The sequence below is a fragment of the Dendrobates tinctorius genome, unplaced genomic scaffold (assembly GCF_039654945.1).
Source record: "Dendrobates tinctorius isolate UK_male_01 unplaced genomic scaffold, ASM3965494v1 ptg000004l, whole genome shotgun sequence".
NCBI classification, from domain to species: Eukaryota; Metazoa; Chordata; class Amphibia; order Anura; family Dendrobatidae; genus Dendrobates; species Dendrobates tinctorius.
In genome coordinates, this window is record NW_027361672.1 from 13,393,612 (window position 1) to 13,417,500 (window position 23,889).

Consider the following 23,889-nt stretch of genomic DNA (forward strand, 5'->3'; position numbering starts at 1 on the left):
AGTGCGCAGGCCGTCGCTGCGCCCTGAAACGCTAATGTGAAACCACCTTAAGAGGGAGAAGGGATGTGTTCAAGATTTCTGCGAGGGTGTTTGTGGAGTGGGTGGTTGCGCACTAGGAGAATAGAGGGATGTCAGTAGGAGTAGAGGGAGAATGTCAGTAGGTTGTGGTCAGACGGGGAGAGGTGAGATTAGTAAGGGAACAGAGGCAGGTGAAGATGAGGTCCAGTGTGTGGCGATCTTTGCGAGTGGCCACGGAGGACCATTGAGTGAGGCCAAAGGAGGCAGTCCGCAGACTTCCAGGCAGGGTGGAGTTTCTCATCCCAGGAGTTAGTAGCAGGAGACCAGCCAACAATATGGTTCCTGTGCCCTTTAGAACCAGATTTCCTTCCAAACTTCATTACAGGCAGGAAAAAGGTTTCATGATGTATGTCAGAGCCCAGACAGTGCAGCACCAGCCCTCCCACCACCAGCATTCTAAGTGAATGAACTGATTGTCTGATGATTCTAGATGGGAGAACTGCTGGAGAGGTGGCATTGCTGACCAGTGACTGCCCTGCGCTGATGGGGTCAAATATCAACTTTTGTTGTGACTTTGCAGTTTCCCCGCTGTCAGCAAGAAAATGAAGTTGGAGACATTGAATATGAAAGGGGATGTGGAAATGCTTCCTCCAGCTTCTCTGACCACTATGTGTACAACTGGACCAAGTAGATGGACTTCTGTGATGAAGGATATTTTCTGGTCTTGCAGGCTTCTCTTTCATTCTGTGTGAAGCTGTAGCAAGCAATACGTAAAATCACTAACCTGAGTTCAGACCTGGACCCGGCCCTTGTTCTTCTCCATCACTGACTTTCCCTTAAAAAACCTACAGGAATTCGATATGAAGATATCTTATCGCAACTGCGAGAGCGTGCACTCCCCCCTACTTTAGACAATACTGCTCCAACAATCTACCTCTGGTTCTTCAAAGTAAACAAGATATTAATTGTGCAGATGAGTTCCATTAAGGCTGTGTGCCCACGTTGTGTCTTTTATGCGTTTCCACCGCAGCGGAAATGCTTAAAAAACACTAATAAAACGCACCCCCATGCAATCCTACGAGTTTCTGCAGTTGCTGTGCCCATGCTGCGGATTTTACTGCTGCGGCATCGCATAGCGGTAAAATCCGCAGCATGTTCATTATTTCTGTGGAATCGCGGTGATTACGCCGCCATAGGATTGCAGTGAAACGCTCACTTTATGCATGTGGCTATGCCCAGCATATGTAAAGTGAGCGCTTCATGTGCGGATGGTATCCAGGGTCTGAAGGAGGAGACACTCCTCCAGGCCCTGGGTACCATATTCCTGTAAAAAATAGAAAAAAAAAAATCGGTATATACTTAACCCTGTCGGCCCCCGGAATCCTCCCGCCTCTCAGCCACGCTGTCAGCATCTTCCGTACCCAGGGATGCATTGCGCGAATGACCTCTGATGACGTAGCAGTCTCGCGTGATGCTACGTCATCAGAGGTCATTGTTGCAATGCATCCCTGGGAATGGAAGTTGCCAGCAGCACCAATATGGGGCGAGACGACTTCGGGGGCCGACGGAGGTTAAGTATATATTTTTATCATTATATCTTTTACTCTTGATGCTGCATAGGCAGTATCAAGGGTAAAAAGTTGGTCACACTTGTCAAGCATTCTGCAAGCTAAAAACGCTTGTTTTGCGGGAAAACACATGCGAATTCCACATGCGTTTTTACCAGTGACAGGGAGTTGCAGAAATACTGTAGACAGTTCCGCAGCATTTCTGCAATGTGGGCACTTAGCCTAACAAGTCTCATGATCGTTTACACAGTATAGATGAAATTTAGAGCGTCAGAAGACTATTTGAAGTTTTTGGGGAACTCCTTGGGCCTCACCTGGGAACTCTTTCAAACTGCCATTCCTTTCTCTTCCCTCTTCTCTTTGTGCTTTTGTTCTTTTCGGTCTGGCGTGCTACAATTGGCTTAAGTAATTCTTGCTATGTTTTTTCTATATCCTGATCTTTAATAAATAAATTGTTGTTTTGTATTCAGTATAACCCTGTTTTAATCTCTGTATGTCTTGGCACTGTATCCAAAAAATAAAAGTTAAAAAAACACTAGCGAAAAATCAGGAAGTACAAGGAAAGAGTAACTGTTGAAGGTCACCACTTTCAAAACTTCTTTTTTGGGGTGTTGTCTTTCTGTGGCAGCTGTGGTGCATCCGTTTTCACTTTCATTTACATGAGCCCAGGTAAAATTGATTCGCCATCACTTATGCTTTCTAACTTAACAGATTGATGTCCCTAAAATTTATTAGCCTTCTGCGTTACAATGTAATTAATGTCTGCTGCCTTAATTTTTTAAATTAGTAATTAAAACACACTATAGGCATTTTCTCACAAATACACAATTGCCATGTTTGAAACTAGCAAAAGCTAGTTAACCAAGCAGATAGGACTAGTATGTGCTGCTATTTTCCCTTAGGGAGAACTAGGTAGGGTTAGATCCAGCCCATCTTTGAGAGGATTAGCAGAGCTACCAGGGATGTGGAGTCGGGTAAGCCAAACCTCCGACTCAGTCTCCTCAACTTCCCTGACTCCCGACTTCGACACAACAGCACTGAATGAGGAGCTTCACTACTGAGCATGTACAGTACATAAAGTGCAGCATAGATTCATCTCAACTAAAAGCAGAGATCCTTAGATCAGGAATACAACAGACATTTATCGGACATTTCATAACTTTACCAAATTCTTATGAAAATATATTCAGCACATCCTGCATTGAACTACTGTACCAAATGTATTATACAGCTCTGGCAAAAATTAAGAGACCACCACATCAAAATCTTGTAATAGGCAGCCCATTCTCCAGCCCTGAACCCCGTTGAAAACCTCTGGAATGAACTGCTTACATTTTTTTCACCAGAAGCAGTGTGAAAGACTGGGAGAAAGCATGCCAAGACGCATGAAACCTGTGATTAAAAATCATGGTTACTCCACAAAATATTAGTATTGTTGTTTTGAAATGATTATGAACTTGTTTTCTTTGCATTATTTGAGGTCTGAAAGCACTGGGTTTTTGTGTTTTTTTTTAAATTTTGACCATTTCTCCTTTTCAGGAAAAAAAAAAAAAAAAAAAAAAGTATTGCTTGGAAATTTGGAGACATGTTGTCAGAAGTTTATAGACTAAAAGAACAATTTACATTTTACTCAAAAATATACCTATAAAGAGAAGAGTCAAACTGAACATTTGGAAGAGCTGTACATTTTAGGAGTCTATTTTATACAGACTGACTCCACTTCACAGAGCTGAAGCAGGGAAAAAAAAAAAAAAACCTAGTAAGTGTCTCAGCACTGGAATTCGAGGTTCTGTCCCTTTTTTATTTAGGCCTCAGATTAGAAAGCAAAAACCTAATGATATATTCCTGGTCTTGCTGAAAGGGCATCTATTACTGCAAAGATCATATGGAGGAAACCTTATTTTGATATACAGTTGTGGCCAAAAGTATTGACACCCCTGCAATTTTGTCAGATAATACTCATTTTCTTCCTGAAAATGATTGCAAACACATTCTTTGGTATTATCTTCATTTAATTTGTCTTAAATGAAAAAACACAAAAAGCATTGTCCTAAAGCCAAACTGGATATAATTCCACACCAAACAAAAAAAAAAAAAAAAAAAAAAAAAAAAAAAAAAAAGAGGATGGACAAAAGTATTGGCACTGTTCGAAAAGTGATGCTTCTCTAATTTGTGTAATTAACAGCACCTGTAACTTACCTGTGGCACCTAACAGGTGTTGGCAATAACTAAATCACACTTGCAGCCAGCTGACATGGATTAAAGTTGTGTGTCTTGTGTGTACCACATTGAGTATGGAGAAAAGAAAGAAGACCAAAGAACTGTCTGAGGACTTGAGAAACCAAATTGTGAGGAAGTGTCATCAAGAAGTTTAAAGCCTATGGCACTGTGGCTAACCTCCCTAGATGTGGACGGAAAAGAAAAATTGACAAGAGATTTCAACGCAAGATTGTGCGGATGTTGGATAAAGAACCTCGACTAACATCCAAACAAGTTCAAGCTGCCCTGCAGTCCGAGGGTACAACAGTGTCAACCCGTACTATCCGTTGGCGTCTGAATGAATAGGGACTGTATGGTAGGAAACCCAGGAAGACCCAACTTCTTACCCCGAGACATAAAAAAGCCAGGCTGGAGTTTGCCAAAACTTACCTGAAAAAGCCTAAAACGTTTTGGAAGAATGTTCTCTGGTCAGATGAGACAAAAGTAGAGCTTTTTGGGCAAAGGCATCAACAGAGTTTACAGGAGAGAAAAAGAGGCATTCAAAGAAAAGAACACGGTCCCTACAGTCAAACATGGCAGAGGTTCGCTGATGTTTTTGGGTTGCTTTGCTGCCCCTGGCACTGGACTGCTTGACCGTGTGCATGGCATTATGAAGTCAGAAGACAACCAACAAATTTTGCAGCATAGGGCCCAGTGTGAGAAAGCTGGGTCTCCCTCAGAGGTCATGGGTCTTCCAGCAGGACAATGACCCAAAACACACTTCAAAGAGCACTAGAAAATGGTTTGAGAGAAAGCACTGGAGACTTCTAAGGTGGCCAGCAATGAGTCCAGACCTGAATCCCATAGAACACCTGTGGAGAGATCTAAAAATGGCAGTTTGGAGAAGGCACCCTTCAAATATCAGGGACCTGGAGCAGTCTGCCAAAGAAGAATGGTCTAAAATTCCAGCAGAGCATTGTAAGAAACTCATTGATGGTTACCGGAAGCGGTTGGTTGCAGTTATTTTGGCTAAAGGTTGTGCAACCAAGTATTAGGCTGAGGGTGCCAATACTTTTGTCTGGCCCATTTTTGGAGTTTTGTGTGAAATGATCAATGTTTTGCTTTTTGCTTCATTCTCTTTTGTGTTTTTTCATTTAAGACAAATTAAACGAAGATAATACCAAAGAATTTGTGTTTGCAATCATTTTCAGGAAGAAACGGAGTATTATCTGATAGAATTGCAGGGGTGTCAACACTTTTGGCCACAACTGTATATATCAATCTGTCCAATACATCCACTGGAAGCATTTCTGGTTATTGCAGTGTGTCTAAAGATAAAGCAACTCATACAATATAGTTACGGTATCAGTCTGCAACAGAAAGGAAATTGCGGTTTTTAGTGACAAGGGATGGGCTTCTCAGAAATCAATGTAGAAAAAGGGTGTTACAAATCATGCTGGACTGTAGTTTTCAGTATTACCTACTAGTGCGAACATCAAAGTTATGAGTGAGAGACGAGTTGTGCATAATTTATGAAAAAAGAAGTTTGCAATGAAATATCAAATAAACATTCATGGAAAGGTTTTATATGTTTATTTTAAACAAATGCAAATCCAAAATTGGCCAAAGTAACATTATCCTTGAACAACTACAGAATAGTAGAAATGAGGGAGCCCAACTGGCACCATAGATGCATATTCTACAACTAGGGGTTCCTGATTTCCCAGTTACTAATAAATTATATTATATTTATATATGTATATAAAAGTGTCCTATATCACAGATTAAAAACTAAAATTGCAGAAATTGGAATTAGAATTTCCATACTGGAAAAAAAAAAAAAAAGGTGTTACGTACACCCAAAATGATGCAGAAATAATGCTCCACCCAGTATGTAGATGAATTTACTTACGATTCTAATGCCATTTTTAGAGATGTTACAAGGCTTAGTCCAGGACATGTTCAACCAGCTACCAATAGATAATGTATATTCACGGGCAGCGCCCTGTTTTTATACAGAGGATGAGGGGAGAGGAGGGAGAACCACACCATACAGCAGCACAAGGAGGTCTCTTAACATTGGTTATAGAAGTATACTGCCAGTTTCATGTGCAAGAAGCTTAAGGGCTTATCGAGCCAAAAAAAGACCATACTCACTTTATCACCCATCACTTCAGTTGTGACACTTCTCAGCAGCAGATACCTGCCAACCTATCAACTTGACCACTGTGGGGATGCGTTGAAGTCTTAACGAAAGATTTTTTTTTTTTTTACATTAAAGTGGTTTAAACATTTTTTTTTTTCAATGGCTGGACAACCCCTATAAGCAATTACTGTGTGAAACAAAGCCACAGACACACATGCTGCACTCCAGGCTATCAGTATGTGCTGTAGGCACTATCTTCAATAGACATGTGCAGATCATGTGACATACAGCACCTTACACATCACTGCATAGCAAAAACCACTGAAGGTGTACACCAGGAGTCCCCAACCTATGGCTCAGAAGCCATATGTGGCTCACAGGACCATGATGGTTGGCTCGTGGCTGTCAGCTGGGGGCATTAGCACCAGGTCTAGCAAACAGCTTTGAAGAGAAGGGTTCCATATTATGACTTGTGAGTAGCCCTGCACAGAAGAGCAAATCTGGATATATATATATATATATATATACATACACACACACACACACACACAAACTGGAGATCAAGGATGGTAAGCTGTAAATGCAAGGATTCTGCCAATTAAAGCGGTGCTTGAAGCTAGATGAAACCATGTGGTGAGTGTGCTTGATGTGAATAGAGCAGTGGGTGTGGAAGTACCGTGTACCATATACTAGGGAGGGTGGCACAAGGTGCTTTCGGTGGGAAAGGGTGATTAGGCCCTTTGTATTTCACTATGGTGGCGTGACAATAACTGAATGTGGCTCAAGGGAAGAAAGGTTGGGGACCACAGATGTACACCATGCATTTTAGCCATCAGTCACCTGGTCTCGGTTATGTACACATTTTGACAACTGTCAAAAGTTTTTATTCCAAACTACACGGATAAAAAAAAATATGAAAAGTTACTCTTAAAATCAGAATGTACTGAAATAGACAAAATGGGAAAGAAAAAGAATATCTAGAGTATTGAACTTTCCTATAGACACGGACTTGTATAGAGGTCACCTAGAAGGTGCAGACCCAAAACATTAGAAAACTGACAAAAGCCTTGACATAGAAACGGCCACAATTCCCTCAAGCTCTTTATGTGAAGTTATAAAAGACATAGGAATGCTAACCACTGCCGCCTGTGCCAACTAGTAATGCCTTTAATAGTCTTCCTGCAATTCTACATCATGTTGCACTTGCTTAAGCTCAGCCATTTTAAATCCGAGTAATACTCTCTGTTTGTGATTTCGGAGAAATTTTAGGCATACATAACGCTTTGTACCAAAAAATGAGGCCACATCACTTTTCCACATTTCAAGTACAACAGACAGCAACTCTATTTCTTTCTTGCTAGGGTATGGCTTCTTGTGGAAATACTTTGACAAAAACTCTTTCTTCGATTCATTAGACGCCGTCGCGTTAGAATCTGGAGTCAACTCAAGCATATCAAGAGATAGCAAAGCTTCTAGAGACTCTGAAGGATCAGGTTTAATATCTTGCCTCCTCCTCTTAAAAGGCACCATGTCTTTCGAAGCGTTGGGACCAGTCTTGTAATTGTTCCGATACTCATTTGAGGCTCTTGGAGTATCACCAGTAGTACTGCATTTTGGTTTTGTATTCTCGCTTCCCTTCTGCTTAGGCTCACCATTAGCTTCAGGAACCAACTCTTCTCCAGAGGTACTATTTTTTGGTGCATTGCGACAACGCTGAAGATGAACAGAAATGGCCGACAAAGTCACAGTGCCAGTATAAACCCCACAGCAATGGATGCACTTATAAGCCGGAGTCTTTAATATTGTATGCACGGTGGGCATTATATGATGCTTTTCTTTCAGATGGGTCTCATATACCTCAGACTTTGACAACGCAGTGTTGCAGAATGAACATTTAGATTCTTGCTGACGTTCTGTACCACTCTCTGGTTTACACTGAATTTTGATATAAAGTGGAGTAGCTGTGTTGGCGTTGACTCCAGTAACCACAGCAAGGTGCATGTCTCGGTCCCCAAGCTGTTCTCTAGACACATTAAAGGTGAAGTCAAAATGAGTAAACAGTACATCATTATTAGCATCACGTGATATGTCAATACGTTTCTTGAGAAAATCATTATGCACCTTCTTTTTGTTCACATGTAAAATTTTCATATGATAGACGAAGTTTCTTAGTTCGTAGAAAACGGCCTTGCAGAACAGGCATACCATGCCATGCATAAGTAAGTGTTTTAACACCTCGTCTTCATGAGCAAATGTCTTGCAGGTAACACATCTAATTGAATTGTCTTTCAGGACTTTCAAAAATGAAGCATGAGCAGCTATGACTACAGGTCCCTTTGCCTCATTTGCTGATTCTTTTGGTTTGTTGGTTGGTTTATTATCTGGTTTTATATGAGCGATCTGCATGTGTACCTCATACACATTAGAAGGAAAGAGTTCATTGCAAACAGGGCACGTCTTCCACTGTTTAGCCTCCTTGCCTAAAGCAGCTGAGGCAACTGGACTTTTTCCAACAGTAGGCTTGGCAGGCTTCTGTGTTTTAGTTTGTGCAGGCTGCACAACGGGAGGAGATGGCGCAGTAGCTGGAGAACTTGAAACCGGCATCACTTTATCAGGCTGAGACAACTGAACTGGCACTTTTGGTGGAGAAACGGTAGGTATAGCACAAGGAGCAACTGGTAGGGTTACCGAGATGGGAGCGAGTGTGTATGTTGGTATGCCATTTACTTGCTTTCCTGTTGGAATCAGCTGTCTAAGTAAGGGGGCAGTAAGGATTTGTGGAATGCCAGCTGGACTCCCTACAACATTGTTAGGTGTTACTGACTGATTTACAGGAAAAACCGTAGGACTCACACCTGGATTCATAGTCAACAGAGCAGACTGCAAACTCTGTGGACAGGTTAAAGCCAAAGTTTGGTTAATTGGCAGAACAGCATTTTTCACACCAGCCTGGGTACCAGTGATAACCTGACCACCTGAAGGAAGGACTGTAGCAGTAACTTGCTGGTTCAAAGGAAATCTTGGAGACAGGAAGACAGATTGAGGAAGGGATGCTTGAAGGGCAATGTTCTGGTTTTGTGGAAATTGTGCATTAACAAACCCAACCTGAGCAGAAGGAGCAACTGTAGTAGATATTTGCTGGCTCAAACCCCCAGCAGGATCAGAGACCGTAGTTACTGGTTCAACTTTCTGGATGATGGGATTGGGTGCCCCCAATAAAGGAGTATTAGGACCATTTTGAGGAAGAGAAGTTGCCTTTACACCTTCAGTGATTGAAGGGGTTACAGGTGTGGCATTTGGCACCTTCAGTGGTGGTTTAGGGCAAAGAGCTACTGAGGAACTTAGATACTTTTTGTATGGTCGTCTAGCATGTGGTCTGCTAAGATCACAAATGTCAGTTCTAAGCTTAACTTCCAGATCTCTGTGCTTATCAGATGTTAAAATGTGGTACATCAAAGCATCACGATTACCATTAACGCATGTACATTTTTTGCAATAGTATCTACTATCGGGACTGATCTTGAATGCAGGAGAGTGTTGGAGTTCCTCTTCAGATTTCTCCCCAAAATAATTTTGAAGTTCAGCTTGATAATGGGTCAAAAGAACATGTTTTTTCAGACTATAATAGAGCATGTCAGTATAGTTACATTTTCTACATGAAAATCTGACTGAGCTTATTATATTTGGACTCTTTAGATTTTGATGCTTTATATTTTGATGCTTTATATTTGGACTCTCTTTTGCACCAACAGACTGAACCTTACGAACACTAGAGTGAAATATTCGCATGTGCTTTAAAACGTTCTTTGTCTGTGATGTGAATGGGCAGCTTGGACAGGCAGACATAAGTTCCTGGTCTTTCTCATCTTCATGATAGCGTTGAAGATGACTTTTGAACGAAGAGACCAGTCTAGTTGAGAATTTGCAGAGACTACAGCAGAACGGTTTCGATCTGTAACCCTGTAAAAAAAAAAACAAAAAAAAAACAGAAGAACTCTTAAGATGAGTATATAAGGTTTCTGTATTTTATAATACTACATGATTAAAAATACTGAATTTGCATTATGTGAAAAGCAATGTATACGCAGTTACACCTCATGTGCCGATCTTGAGTTACAACATATCATGTATCATCCACAGCTACATTCACAAATCCTGAGAAATCCTGCTAGTACAACCTGCTTGTTCAGTGTTTGGACTTATGAATGTCTTCATTTTTAGCTGGATTGTGGATGTCGCTCTGAGCAATACAACACACCATAACTCATTGTTGTGTGTTTGTAGGTTCAAAACGCTGCTCATCCATTATTAATGACTATTTTTAGTCTAAAAAAGCAAAGGAAACTAAATTAAGCTTGGATTTATTATGAGGGCAAATTTTAGCAATATGGAATAAAAGTTTTCAAAAAATTTTAATCAAGAATTGTCTGGAAAATCTTCTATTTGTTATGCAGTCTTTGGCCAAAAGGGGCAGGAGTAGCAATTCAGTGCTGAAAATTATGGAAAGCCTCAACTAAGATGAGCTGGACTAACCCAGTTTGCATTTGTCCCTCTGCTAACACATGCACAATGCATTTAATGCTTTACACCACAAGGGCTGGCTGGGCTAACTTTTAGGTTATATCATTTTCGTATGTATTGTGCCCAAACGTACGTATATTATCAAATATACCCATCATGCAGTGTTCTTATATACATTTATCTAGACTGTCCATATTGTATCACATGCTGCATATCACCCCTGTCCACAAGGTAAAGTTACACAAATGTGGCCATAGATATTTGACTAATGTCAAATCATACCTGCCAATTTCAGCAAAACTGGCCAACTATCTAATCTAATGTGCATTAGCCAATGTTTGCTCATCAGATATGGGGGGAGATTAGACATCTTGAATATGAACATGTCCAATCCCTTCTCATAGATGAGCTGCCATGCCATCAGGTGGCTCAAGGACTTCTCCACATTGAGAACACTTGTGAGCGTGAGGAAAAAAGAATTGGAAGGAATAGCTATCAGCTTAACAAGCCAACAGCTGGTTAACATGTAAGGTCACCTTAACAACTCCAACCACTAACTTAATTCTTAGGGTGCTAACTAGTGATGAGCGAACAAGCTTGGATAAAAGCACGCTCTGGCGTTCTCCGAGCATCTGGGCGTGCTCGTACATTATGTAAGCCTCCCTGCGGGTGCATGCTTTGTGGCTGTTAGGTAATCCCTGCATATGTTGAGGCTGTCTAACAGCCACAAAGCATGCACCCGCAGTGACTCGAACATAATATATGAGCACTACAAGATGCTCGGATAACACCAGAGCAGGCTCACATAAGATGTTATCCGAGCATGTTCGCCCATCACTAGTGCGAATGTAAGAGTGCCAGAACTAGATCCAATCCCCCATTTTATGTAGTCTGTGAAAGTAAAGAACAGGGAAGAAATGGTTGCTTGTGTGTATGAAAGACTAGGGCAGTTCCAGAATGACATGCAGCTGAAGCCAGAGAATAGCTGAATGTACACAATATTTGCTTTAATAAAGTCTTTCATAAAGAAAAACAGAAAAAGAGCAAATGTATTAAAAACTACACAAGGCAGTGACATCAAGGGAGGATATGAATTAGAATTTTCGAAAAGGCTCAAGGTTTCCTTTGGATGAAGCTTAAATACTAGTAATATACAGCTTGCATATGGAAGACCTTCTCTTAAAGGCAACATTATAGCTGCAATTATGACACAAAACAGACACTACCTTATATACAAATAGGGTTTGTTTTTTTTTTAATCAAAATGTATGCTGTGTAACAGGTGTAAAAAAATAATAAAAAAAAATGAACAGGAACCTTGTAGAAAATGAGATTATAGTCACAATTCTACCTCCAGCAAATCCTTAGCTGTGCATATGTGACAGACCAGAATACTGATAGAAACCTGTTCTACTCTATTTTCCAACAGCTAGTGTTAGACATACATTTCTGCGTCCAATAGATTCCCAAAGCGAGACATCCTCCCATGATGTACTGGAAAAATGTGTATCTCCTGGATTATAAGTGTTGATTTCCTAAAAAACAAACAAAAGAATATGTTTTGATACTTGCTTTTGATGTATTGCAAGCATTACTGTGGCTCCAGATAAATAACTCATGCACGTCTGGAAGAAGCCCATACACCAAGTCATTTCTGCACAATCTTTCAGCCTTAAGCCCCCGTCACACACAGACATACATTAATGCTAGCGAGATCGCTGCCGAGTCACAAGTTTTGTGACGCAACAGTGATCTCACCAGCGAGATCGCTGTGTGTGAAACCTATCAGCGACCGGCCCCCCTGCCGGGTATCTGATCATTGTGGAAAGGGGTGGACATTTTTTTGATCGTTGGTCTCCCGCTGGCCAGCACGCATCGCTGCGTGTGGCAGGCGGGAGACCAGCGATCAGGAGCTTGTAACTAAGGTAAACAGCGGGTTTCTAAGCGCAGCGCTTAGAAACCCTCTGTGTACCTTAGTTACCAGCGCGCTGGTGCAGGGAGCTGGTAACCAAGGTAAACAGCGGGTTTCTATGCGCAGCACCTTGGTTACCAGCTCCCTGCACCAGCACGCTGGTATCTAAAGTACACAGCGACGCGAGCGCTCGTCGTCGCTGGTGCTGATCGCTGGTGAAGCTGCCTGTTTGGCAGCTCACCAGCGATCATGTAGCGACACCAGCGATACTGACAAGTTGATATCATTGTCGGAATCGCTGGCGAGTTGCTATGTGTGACGGCGCCCTTAGCCTTGTGTGTCCTTAGTGTATCATGCTACATCAGGCACTTCTATGGTGGGCACCAGTACTAACGTGGCTTGTGATTACAACAATGATAAATTTTAGGTGATCTGCCATGACTGCACAGAACACTCACTACAGGGCTCTTAGTATTGCAAGTTACAAGCAGAAGCTAGAAAATCTGTGTTAAGAGTTAATGTTTCTACAGACATCACTACCCAAAGGACAGGTTCCTCCCATATTATAAGAAGGGCTCTGTGTCTGGTATATAATTGAGGCTAGGCTGCAACATTAGGTTTGGGTTTTTTTTTTTTGTTTTTTTTTTTTTAAATCCTGGACAACTCAGAGTAAACATCATTTTAACTTACGGTATTTAATAAAGCAACAGTACACATGAAAATAAGAAACGCAAAACATCTCAGAAAAATCTACTTTTTTCCTCCGCCTGGACTGATAATAATCTTTTATTTTTATATAGCGCTAACATTCTGCAGCGCTTTACAGTTTGCACACATTATCACTTTCCCCGACAGAGCTCACAATATAAATTCCCTATCAGTATGTCTTTGGAATGTGGGAGGAAACCGGAGTACCTGGAGGAAACCCACGCAAACACAGGGCGAACATACAAACTCCTTGCAGATGTTGTCCTTGGTGGGATTCGAACCCAGGACTCCAGCGCTGAAAAGTTGCAGTGCTAACCCACTGATCACCCATTTTCAAAATTTTCAATTCACAAATAAAATCTGTATTCAGTGAAGACAAATTATTACATTACTGAGATAAGGGATGACTGTTGCTAATAAGATTGTATGTAGATGTGAGGGTGGAGCTCAGCCTCTAGTTCCTCTTTCCTCCTGTCTACATAGAACTGTATCAGTAGCAGCTGCCATCCATCTTGGTAATAGGAAAGTCAGTGTCTTCACGAAATACAGAATTTTGATAATAAAGGACCAGTCCAGGAGGTGAGAGAAGCAGATATATGATCAGATATTACACAGTTTCTTATTTTCACACGTACTACAGGTGCATCTCACAAAATTAGAATATCAAAAAGTTAATTTCAGGTCTCCAATACAAAAAAGTGAAACTCATTATATAGAGCCATTACAGAGTGATCTATTTCAAGTGTTGGATTTTCATTGGCTGTTAGCCATAATCACCAACATTAACAGAAATACATAATTGAAAGGCATCACTCTGCCTGTAATATATATGAGTTTCACTTTTTGTATTGAAGAACTGAAATAAATTAATTCCTGATGAGATTCTAATTTTGTGAGATGGACCTGTGCATAGATACATAGGTTGAAAGAAGACCTAGGTCCATCCAATTCAGCCTTTCTCCACCAGGTGTGCATTTTGTCATTACAAATTTAAATGATAATTAGTCTTTAATCATTCAGACACTATTAGGCTTTTGTTTAGATGGGTTATCTTGTGGTAGCTTGCAGGAGAGGCTTTATTCACGTTGGGAGAAGTGAAAGGGTGAGGGGCGCACTGTGCCCATACTTGACTGACAGTTCGAACCAGCAATATATCTTGGATGCTGCAGAGGCAGCCATTTCCTTGCAGCTTCAGAGAAGCCAAATCCAGACCGCTTCAGAGCAATGCTTACAAGCTCTATTCGAAAGAGCTTGTAAGCACTGCATGACTTGCTAACAGGCCACCACTGATTAACTACTGAAGTGGCGGGTAACCTAGACAACAAGCAGTAAACAATAAAAAAAAACCTTCAATTTTTGCCAACTGAGTGGACCTTAAACTACAATTAAATTGCAAAATAACTTGAGAACAACAGTTTAAAGAGAATCTGTCAGCAGGTACCGTATCTGTCGGACTATAAGACGCATCGGACCATAAGACGCATCTAGGTTTTAGAGGAGGAAATTAGGGGAAAAAAAACTGAAGCAAAAAATGGAATGGTCCCCCTCATCATTCTCCTGACAGGAATGATCGCCATCATCCCTATACTGATATGCAGGGCCCTATCCTTATCCTGGTATGATTGGTCCCCATTGCATTCCTAGTATTCATGGTCCCATCCTGGTCCTGGTATGCATGATCCCATCAGAAAAGATTATAAAAAAAGAAAAGGACTATTACACTTACCTTCTTCCTCCACTCCCTCCCAGTGTCCTGCTCCGTTGCCAGCAGCTGATTAATACTTGTAAGCAGCACATGGCAGGGACGTCATGCGCTGCTCACAAGCAGAGCACAGCTGCCAGAATACTCACCGGGACAGTTCATTGCAGAGAGCATTCGTTGTTCTTCAGTAGTGCACAATGTCAGCCACCAGCTTCCTGCTGCTGCCAGGATCCGGCTGACACTGCGCTCTACTGAAGAGCAATGAATGCTCACTGCACTCTACTATGAAGTCCTGATGAGTATTCTGGCAGCTGTGCTCCGCTTGTGAGCAGCACATGACGTCCCTGCCATGTGCAGCTTTCAAACATTAATCAGTTGCTGGCAACGGAGCAGGACACGGCGAGGGAGCAGAGGAGCTTTTCTGATGGGGCCCATGCATACCAGGATGGGGCCAATCATACCAAAATAAGGATGGGACCAGTCATACCAGGATGCCAAAAAGAAATGAATATTCATTGCCCTCTACAGCCATAAGCATGGAGTGCAGTGAATATTCATTTCTCTTTAGCAGCGGGCACAGGCGTTAGCCAGAGCGGCTGGCTCCTGCCTCTGTGACCCGCTGCTCCGCCGAAACCACTCCCCCACCTCAGCCAGAGTCTGTACATCCAGACTAGAGATGAGCGACTTTGCCTTTTTTAGGGTTGAGTCGGGTTTCATGAAACCCGACTTTCTCAAAAGTAGAGTCGAACGAAATCGGCCGACTATATGGTAAAAGTCGTGAAACATGAAACCCAATGCAAGTCAATGGGGAGAAAAGTCGGCAGTGAGTGGAGGACTGTAAACACACCTGGCATGAATTTTAACCCCAGAGGCAGCGAAATCTCTCTTCTCTCTCTTTCCTCTCCCACTACGCTCCCGATACACTACGCTTCTCTCATTGGCTGAGAAAAGTCACGTGCAAGCATTTGGCGAAACCCGACTTTGGTGCTTGGGTCGCCGACCGCATGGCCGACTTCACACTGTGGTCGGGTTTCGTTTCATGAAACCCGACTTTGGCGAAAGTCGGCGACTTTTGAATCTAACCGACCTGTTTCGCTCAACTCTAATCCAGACTGTAAGATGCACCCCCCATTTTGGGAGGAAAAAAGTGCATCTTAGGCTGTGTTCACACGTAGCTTTTTTTTGCGTTTTCGCGGCGCTTTTTTACGAGTGGAATCGCCGCAAAAACCCGCATCCCATGCAATCCTATGGGATTGCGCAATGCTGTGCTAATGCTGTGGATTTTTCCGCTGCGGAATCGCATAGCGGAAAAATCCGCAGTATGCTCATTCTTTTTGCGGAATCGCGGGGATTCTGCTGCCATAAGATTGCAGTGAAACGCTCATTTTTCGCATGTGGCTATGCCCACCATGCGTGAAGTGAGCGCTTCAGGAGCGGATGGTACCCAGGGTCTGGGGGAGGAAAGAATCTCCTCCAGGCCCTGGGTACCATAAGCCTGTAAAAAATAGAATAAAAATAAAAAAATATTGTTATTCTCACCTTCCGACGGCCACCGGAGTCCTTCCCGCCTTTCACCACGTTCCCGGCATCTTCCGGTCCCAGTAATGCTTTGCGCGAATGACCGCGATGACGTCATTGCAGGTCCTTCGCGCAAAGCATTACTGGGACTGGAAGATGCCGGGAGCGCCGCACAGCAGATCGGGGGCTGTCGGAAGGTGAGAATAACATTTATTTTTTTTTTTTACATCCTTTTACTATGCTTGACGAGTGTGACCAACCTGTCAGTTTTCCAAGCGATGCTACAGATCGCTTGGAAAACACTAGTATTCTGCAAGCTAATTACCCTTGCTAATTATGCAAATTGTCTCTTCAGAGAGGAAGTGGACTAGAACTCTAGTGCCACCTATTGAAAGTAGCAATCCTAAAAGTCAATGTCGACCCTTTAACGAGCTTTGTTACATGACTTAGGATAAAAGCCAAGCAAGCCAGAATCTCAATTTGCAGACACTGTGTTTCGGGGTACTGCCCCTCGTCAGTGCAAAGTGTGAGATCTGGTTTGGATGTGAGAGAGGAGTCTGACCGATATCCAAGAAGTATCATTTCTCATTTTTGCTGGTTGCTCACTATACAATGTACGCTAACAAAAATGGCAACAACTCTACTTTTCTGTCACAGTCTTCAACCAGGGCAGTGCCACTATGCCCATTATGGTATCCTAAACTTTTCTATACACAGTCCACTTCAAGCCACCTAATGAAGTGATAATACAAAATATGTGCAGGGGTACTGAAAAGTGCAGCATAAGAATAGCAGCCATCCCTTCGGGAAGAGATTATAACTTATGGACATGTTTTAGTGCTCCAGCAATATTGTTAATTTATTTTGGTTCATTTTTTTTTTTTTTTTTTTTAAATAACCCTCGGAAATTAATTTGATTTGTTTAAAGAGTAACTGGCAGTTGATTTTTTTTTCATAAATCAATAGTACCCATAAAAATAAGCAACTTTGTAACAAATGTTATCAGCGAAATTTGCTTACTTCTCTGCCAGGACTGAACATTCTCAACTCATGGGTAAAATGGTCTTCAGTGAAGACAAACTTTCCAATTACTGAGGTTACATAAAGTTCTATGGAGAGCAGCAACGATCGTTTTCATGTGAACTTGCAGCAGAAAGCCTGCGTCTGCCTCCAGCTCCTCCCCTGCCACAGAATTTTAAAAGCACCACGGTCATCACCTATCTCGGTAATGCAAAGGTTTGTCCTTACTAAGTACAGATTTTACCCATGAAAGCAATATGAATGATCACTCCAGGTAGAGAAAGAAGCAGATTTCTCCAAAAACATTACAAAATTGTTTATTTTCAAGTGCACTATCGACTTATTAAATAAAAATTAAAAAAGGTGGTTAGGCTAGTTTCACACTTGCGGTGAGGAGGGCTGCGGATGGCAGCCTACTTCCTCCTTTCTTCCTCCATGAAGCTCCGCCTACTGCCGCATGCGTCCAGCGTTTCCCTGCGTTGGGTACGCAGGGACATGTGTTGCATGCGGATGCGTCCGCATGCGGCGATTTGATGTGTGCGGCGACCGCAGCCCTCCTCAACGCAAGTCTGAAACCAGCCTTAAGCTGGAGTCACACACAGCGACTTACCAGCGATCCCGACAACGATATCAACGTGTCAGGATCGCTGGTAAGTCGCTATGTGATCGCTGGTGAGCTGTCAAACAGACCGCTTCACCAGCGATTAGCACAGCGAAGCGCTGTATTAGTTAGCGCTGATGCCATATTTATGTCAAAAATAGAATTAAAATAAAAAAATATTGTTATTCTCACCTTCCGACGTCCCGCGCAGTCTTCCCGCCTCTCTCCACGCTCCGGTCCCAGTAATCCTTTGTGAGAATTACAGCGATGACGTCCGTTCTCGCGGGATCGCGAAGTCTCGCTGTCATTCTTGCAAAGGATTACTGGGACCAGGAGCGTGGAGAGAGGCGGGAAGACTGCGCAGGACGCCGGAAGGTGAGAATAACAATATATTTTTTATTTTTTTTTTTAATTTTACAGCTGATCGCTGGTCTCCCGCCTGTCACACGCAGCGATGCGTACTGGCCAGCGGGAGACCAGCGACCAAAAAAAAAGTCCTGGCCTTTCCTGCAGCGATACTGGCAGGGGGGCCGGTCGCTGATCGCTGTCACACACAGCGATCTCGCTGGTGAGATCGCTGTTGTGTCACAAAAGTTGTGACTCAGCAGCGATCTCGCTAGCGAGATTGCTATGTGTGACGGGGCCCTTACTCCTTAAACTGCAGTGTTGCCGATGCTTTATAAATTATGTGGTCCACCATAATGATATAGGACTATAGGTTTATTTTGATAGTTTGCCACCTTTTGTTGGTTGCAAGGTCCCAATGGTGTTCGAATAGTGACCTCTTCATGACTGGGAAATTTTCAGTTTCTGAGCTTTCATTTTTCTTCCAAGAACCTTTTAGGTCACAGTGTATTGTAGTTTTGCATGACACTACTCACTTTACCATCAAATACATTTAAAAAATGTGGGGGAAAAATTTGAGTTTGATAAAACGGTGAAAAAATATGCAATTCCCAAATTTTTGTTGGGGGTGGGTTGCTTTTACAGCATTCATTATATATGGTCAAAATTACCTGGCAGTATGATTATTTAGGTTAGAAGTATGGTGATCTCAAACTTATAAGGTTTTGTTTCATATTTTAGTAGTTTAAAAAAAAATAAAAAAAAATTGTGCACGGAAAGAACATATACATGCATTATGGAAGTCTCAATGAGACCTTATTGATATTTTGGAATATACATTTTGACCCATTTTTATTCGATTTTTTATAGGCAGTACAAGGACAAAAAAAAAAAAAAAAAACCATTCTTGCATTTCGACTTCCTTTTCCGCATTTAACATATACTGCAATACCATTGTATTGTGGTAGAATAGTAAAAAAAGACATTTATGAAGTCCACTCACAGAAGGACCAAGCAGGCCGTTATGGGGACCTTCAGCAGGTCACTGACTGTAATGACAACTCTTCAGTTGACCACAATCATGTCTGTGTATGTAAATACTAGATAGAGGCCCGATGCTACCGCATCGGGAGGGCAGTAGTGTCACAATGGGGGCAGGCTTTGCAGCGTTGAGAATCTCTCCCCACCTATCCATTCTCTCTTTCCCCATGCTCTGACTTCTCCCGTCTGTGGTCTCTTCTTTGACCTGTCTACCCCATGCGCTATCCCCCTTGTCATGTTTATGCAGTAACTTGGATATGGGCAGTACGGTGGCTCAGTGGTTAGCCCCACCAAGGACAACATCTGCAAGGAGTTTGTATGTTCTCCCCGTGTTTGCGTGGGTTTCCTCCGGGCACTCCGGTTTCCTCCCACACTCCAGAGACATACTGATAGGGAATATAGATTGTGAGCCTCATCGGGGACAGTGATGAAAATGTGTGCAAACTGTAAAGTGCTGCGGAATATGTTAGCGCTATATAAAAATAAAGATTATTATTATAGCCGTCCTTTTCTTTGATGGTATATTCTTGGTATTTCTTTTTATGTTGGAATTGATATTTGTTTTTTAGGCTATGTGCCCACGTTGCGTGTTAAAACGCACACTAAAAACCGGACTCCTTCCCAGAAATCGTGCGTTTTTTTCCGCGCGATTTTCTTAAGCACTTTCCAAGCGATTTGAAGCATCGCTTGGAAAGTGATTGACAGGTTGGTCACACTCCTCATCAAACAGTGTTTGATAAGTGTGAGCAGCTTTTTACTATTGAGGCCGCATATACCCAGATTTTTTATTTTTTATTCTTTTTTTTACAGGGGTATGGCACCCAGGGCCTGGAGGACAGTCTCCTCTCCTCCACCCCGTGGGTACCAACCGCACATGAGACGCTTAACTTCCCGCATGGTGGGCATAGCCACATGCGGGAAGTAAGCGATTCTCATGCATTCCTATGGGTGCAGAATCGCGGCAATTCTTTGCGATTTCGCACAAAAGAATGACCATGCTGCGATTTTTTCCGCGATGCGTTTCCACCGCGGAAAAAAGCGCAGCATTAGCACAGCATGTGCGAAATGCCATAGGAATGCATGGGGTGCGTTCTGGACACGATTTTTAAACGTTTTCGCGCCGAAAATCGCGGCAAAAACGCTTACAAATCGCATCGTGGGCACATAGCCTAAAAGGGGTTTTCCCACGAACGAAAGTTCTTTTTAAAAATTGTCTGTGTCTGACCGTGTATGGAACATATCACAGCTACTGGGCAGGGGAGGAAACAAAATACAATACTGACATTACAGCAGGAGATCGCAGGACACATTTTGTGAGGTAAAATATTGTTTAAAAACAGTCAGTGAAATATTTTACCTCACAAAATGAATCCTCTGTCATCCCCTGCTGTAATGTCAGTTATGATTCGGTCACCGAGGAGGATTACCAGGGAATTAGCTAAGCAACCAGGAAACCAGAAAGATTGGTAACTGAGCGGATTGCAGACCCCTAAACCTAACAAGAGAACTAGCGTTAGCCGTGGGACGTGCCTACAATACCCTAGGCACAGCCAAAGAGTTAACTAAGCCTAAAGCAAGAAAGGGGAAAACTAAACTGCCCCAGAGTAGAACCCCAAAAGAATAGATAGCCCCCAAGCATATATCGTCGGTGAGACAAGATGAGGCACAAACGCAGGCAGAAAATAGAGTGAGCAAATGATGGGGCCCAAACTATCTAGATAGGACAGAAAAGATACTGTCTGCAATCACACAAAAACCCTAAATAAATCCAACACGTCTGATATACAAAAACACTGAGGTTACACGACCTCTCCACCAGTAGATCAGCATTCTGGTGTGAACTGGAAGCAAAGATACTAATATAATAGGGAATTAGCAATACTGAACAGAATGACATAAGCTGTGACATGAGCGGGGTCCAGCACAAATCCCAGCAGGGAATAATGCTGAACCCACACAGTAAAGCAGAAAGCAGAGAAAGGCAAAAACTATATCAAATGCAAAAGATTCCCGCAAACAAATAACTTATCTGAATGATGCAAGACCAAGGAAGGGAAAAAGCAGACTTCACAATGCCCAAGAAGAGAAACCAAATCACCAGCGGCAACTGAAGGAAGCTTGCTCACTTAAATCCTCCCAGTCTGTAACCCCTGACTTCCAATCATCGTCTTCAGGTAATAGACTTTCATCAACATAGCCAGCTCCACTACCCGCAGCAACTACCAAAGGGAGCCCCGACTCAGAAGTCAGATCAAGAGTTTTTTTTGCTTCCTCACCTGCCCAGGAGATGTGGTATGCGCCGTACATGGTCAGACAGAGAATTTTTTTAATGAACTTTTGCTCGTGGGGAAAACCCCTTTAATGTGACTGGCTTCCTCAGCCTGTACATGTTGCGCATCTGCCGCAGGGATCAGCCGAATTATTCACTGCGCCTGCGCAGAATTTGCGCAGGCGCAGTAAATAAGACTGCCACCATCTTTGTGCAGATAGCGGCAGTCACATTAAAACTGCGCATGCGCTCCTCCTGTACAAAGATGGCGGCGATCAGTGAATCTTCCGGCTGATCCCGATGGCGTCGTGTTCGCGACAGTGTTCCGTTGGTGGTACCGCGTGAGAGGCTGTGTACAGTGTGTGTGGCGACGGTGTTCCGCTGGTGGTACCGCGCAAGAGGCTGGTACCACCAGCAGTTTCTATATATTGAGACACCCATCACTTGGGTGTCCCAATATGGCGGTCGGTGAACTTCCGCTGTTTAGAATTCTGGGATCCGGACGCATCTGGACGGAACAGGAAGTGAAGACATTACAAGTTAATTAGGCTACTTTCACACTTGTGCTTTTTTGCGCTGCGTGCGCAGTGCAAACGCGCATAAAAACGCATCATGCAGTTTTTATGCATTTTCTTGTTTTTTGCGCATGGTTTTCAGTTTTCACAAAAAACGCACGCTTTTTTTGCGCCGATGTGCGCATGACCATGCGCACGTCTGCGCACCCATAGACTATAATGTGTTTTTGGGTGAATTTCGTGCGCATGCGGGTTTTTTTTTAGACAGGTCGGGCGCACAAAAAATACAACAGGATGCATGTGCGCCCGGGCGCACATTACAAAAAACCGCATGCGCATACAAACGCATGACTATGCACCCATGTTAAGTATAGGGGGAAAATGCATGCGCATTTATGCACAAAACGCAGCGCATAAAAAAGCAAGTGTGAAACCAACCTTATATATTAGAAAATCATATGCTAAAGTTATTAATAAATTATTTGGATTCTAGTGCATGGTATTTGATGTACCTAACCTGTGGCAGAATTTCACACCTGCCAGCATGCTTTCAATGCGGAATGAATCATTTGTTCAACTCTGCTGCAGTTACAAGAGAGGATGGGAAATAACATCAGTCACAATATTTTTTTCTCTTTCTGCATAGAAAATATTTCCATGAAAAATGGTTTAGAAATTGATTACAAAATGTTTAAAGTTCCATGAACAAAAAGCGCTGCTTAAATCAATAAATGAAAATTAAGCACTTTCACAATTTGAGGTTTTTCTCGGCACAGACATTTTTTTTTTTTAAAACTGCTAATGGTGCCCTGTGTAGCGGCCTGTGAATGGCCAGAAAGAGGCTTAACAACAGAGCCATTTTGCAGCTTAACTACCAGGCCAATTTTTACAAATCTGACCACTGTCACTTTATGAGGTTATAACTCTGGAACGCTTTAACGGATGTTTTTTCGTGACATTTTTACTTAATGTTAGTGGTAAAATTTCTTCCATATGACTTGTGGTTATTTATGAAAAAAATGGAAATATGGCAAAAATGTTGAAAATTCTGCAATTTTCAAACTTTAAATTTTTATTCCCTTAAATCAGAGATATGTCACACAAATTTCTTAATAAATAACATTTCCCACATGTCTACTTTACATCAGCACAATTTTGGAAACATTTCTGTTAGGATGTTATAAGGGTTAAAAGTTGACCAGCGATTTCTCATTTTTACAACAAAATTTACAAAACTTTTTTTTTTTTTTTTTTTTTTTTTTTAGGGACCACATCATATTTAAAGTCATTGTGAGGGGTGTACACAACAGAAAATACCCAAAAGTGACACCATTCTAAAAACTGGACCCCTCAAGGTGCTCAAAACCACATTCAAGAAGTTTATTAACCCTTTACATGCTTCACAGGAACTGAAGCAATGTAGAAGGAAAAAATTAACCGTTAACTTTTTTTTTTTGCAAAAAATTCACTCCAGAACCATTTTTTTTTTTATTTTCACAAGTGTTAAAAGAGAAAATTAACCACAAAATGTGTTGTGCAATTTATCCTGAGTACGCCCATACCCCATATGTGGGGTTAAACCACTGTTTGGGCGCAGGGCAGAGCTTAGAAGGGAAGGAGCACAGTTTGACTTTTTCAATTCAGAATTGGCTGGAATTGAGATTGGACGCTATGTCACGTTTGGAGAGCCCCTGATGTGTCTAAACAGTGAAAAAAAAAACCCACAAGTGACACTATTTTGGAAACTAGACCCCTTAAGGAACTTATCTAGATGTGTGGTGAGAACTTTGAACCTCCAAGTGATTC

At 42.2% G+C, this 23,889-nt stretch overlaps 1 protein-coding gene across 5 annotated transcripts in view; it reads right to left on the minus strand.

The window, feature by feature from the left end:
* Positions 1-5,363: 5,363 nt before the first annotated feature.
* ADNP2 (ADNP homeobox 2) overlaps positions 5,364-23,889 on the minus strand; it is a 79,659-nt gene continuing 61,133 nt past the window's right edge. For 3 of the 5 annotated variants that reach the window (XM_073566156.1, XM_073566157.1, XM_073566155.1), the window contains exons 3-4: positions 11,898-11,987; positions 5,364-9,891 (exon numbers count right to left, since the gene is read on the minus strand). In XM_073566156.1, coding sequence (XP_073422257.1) covers positions 7,099-9,891; positions 11,898-11,987 — 2,883 coding nt within the window. In that variant the 3' untranslated portion in view covers positions 5,364-7,098. The remainder of the gene's footprint in view (positions 9,892-11,897; positions 11,988-23,889) is intronic. The other 2 variants (XM_073566165.1, XM_073566161.1) reach the window with 1 other exon arrangement.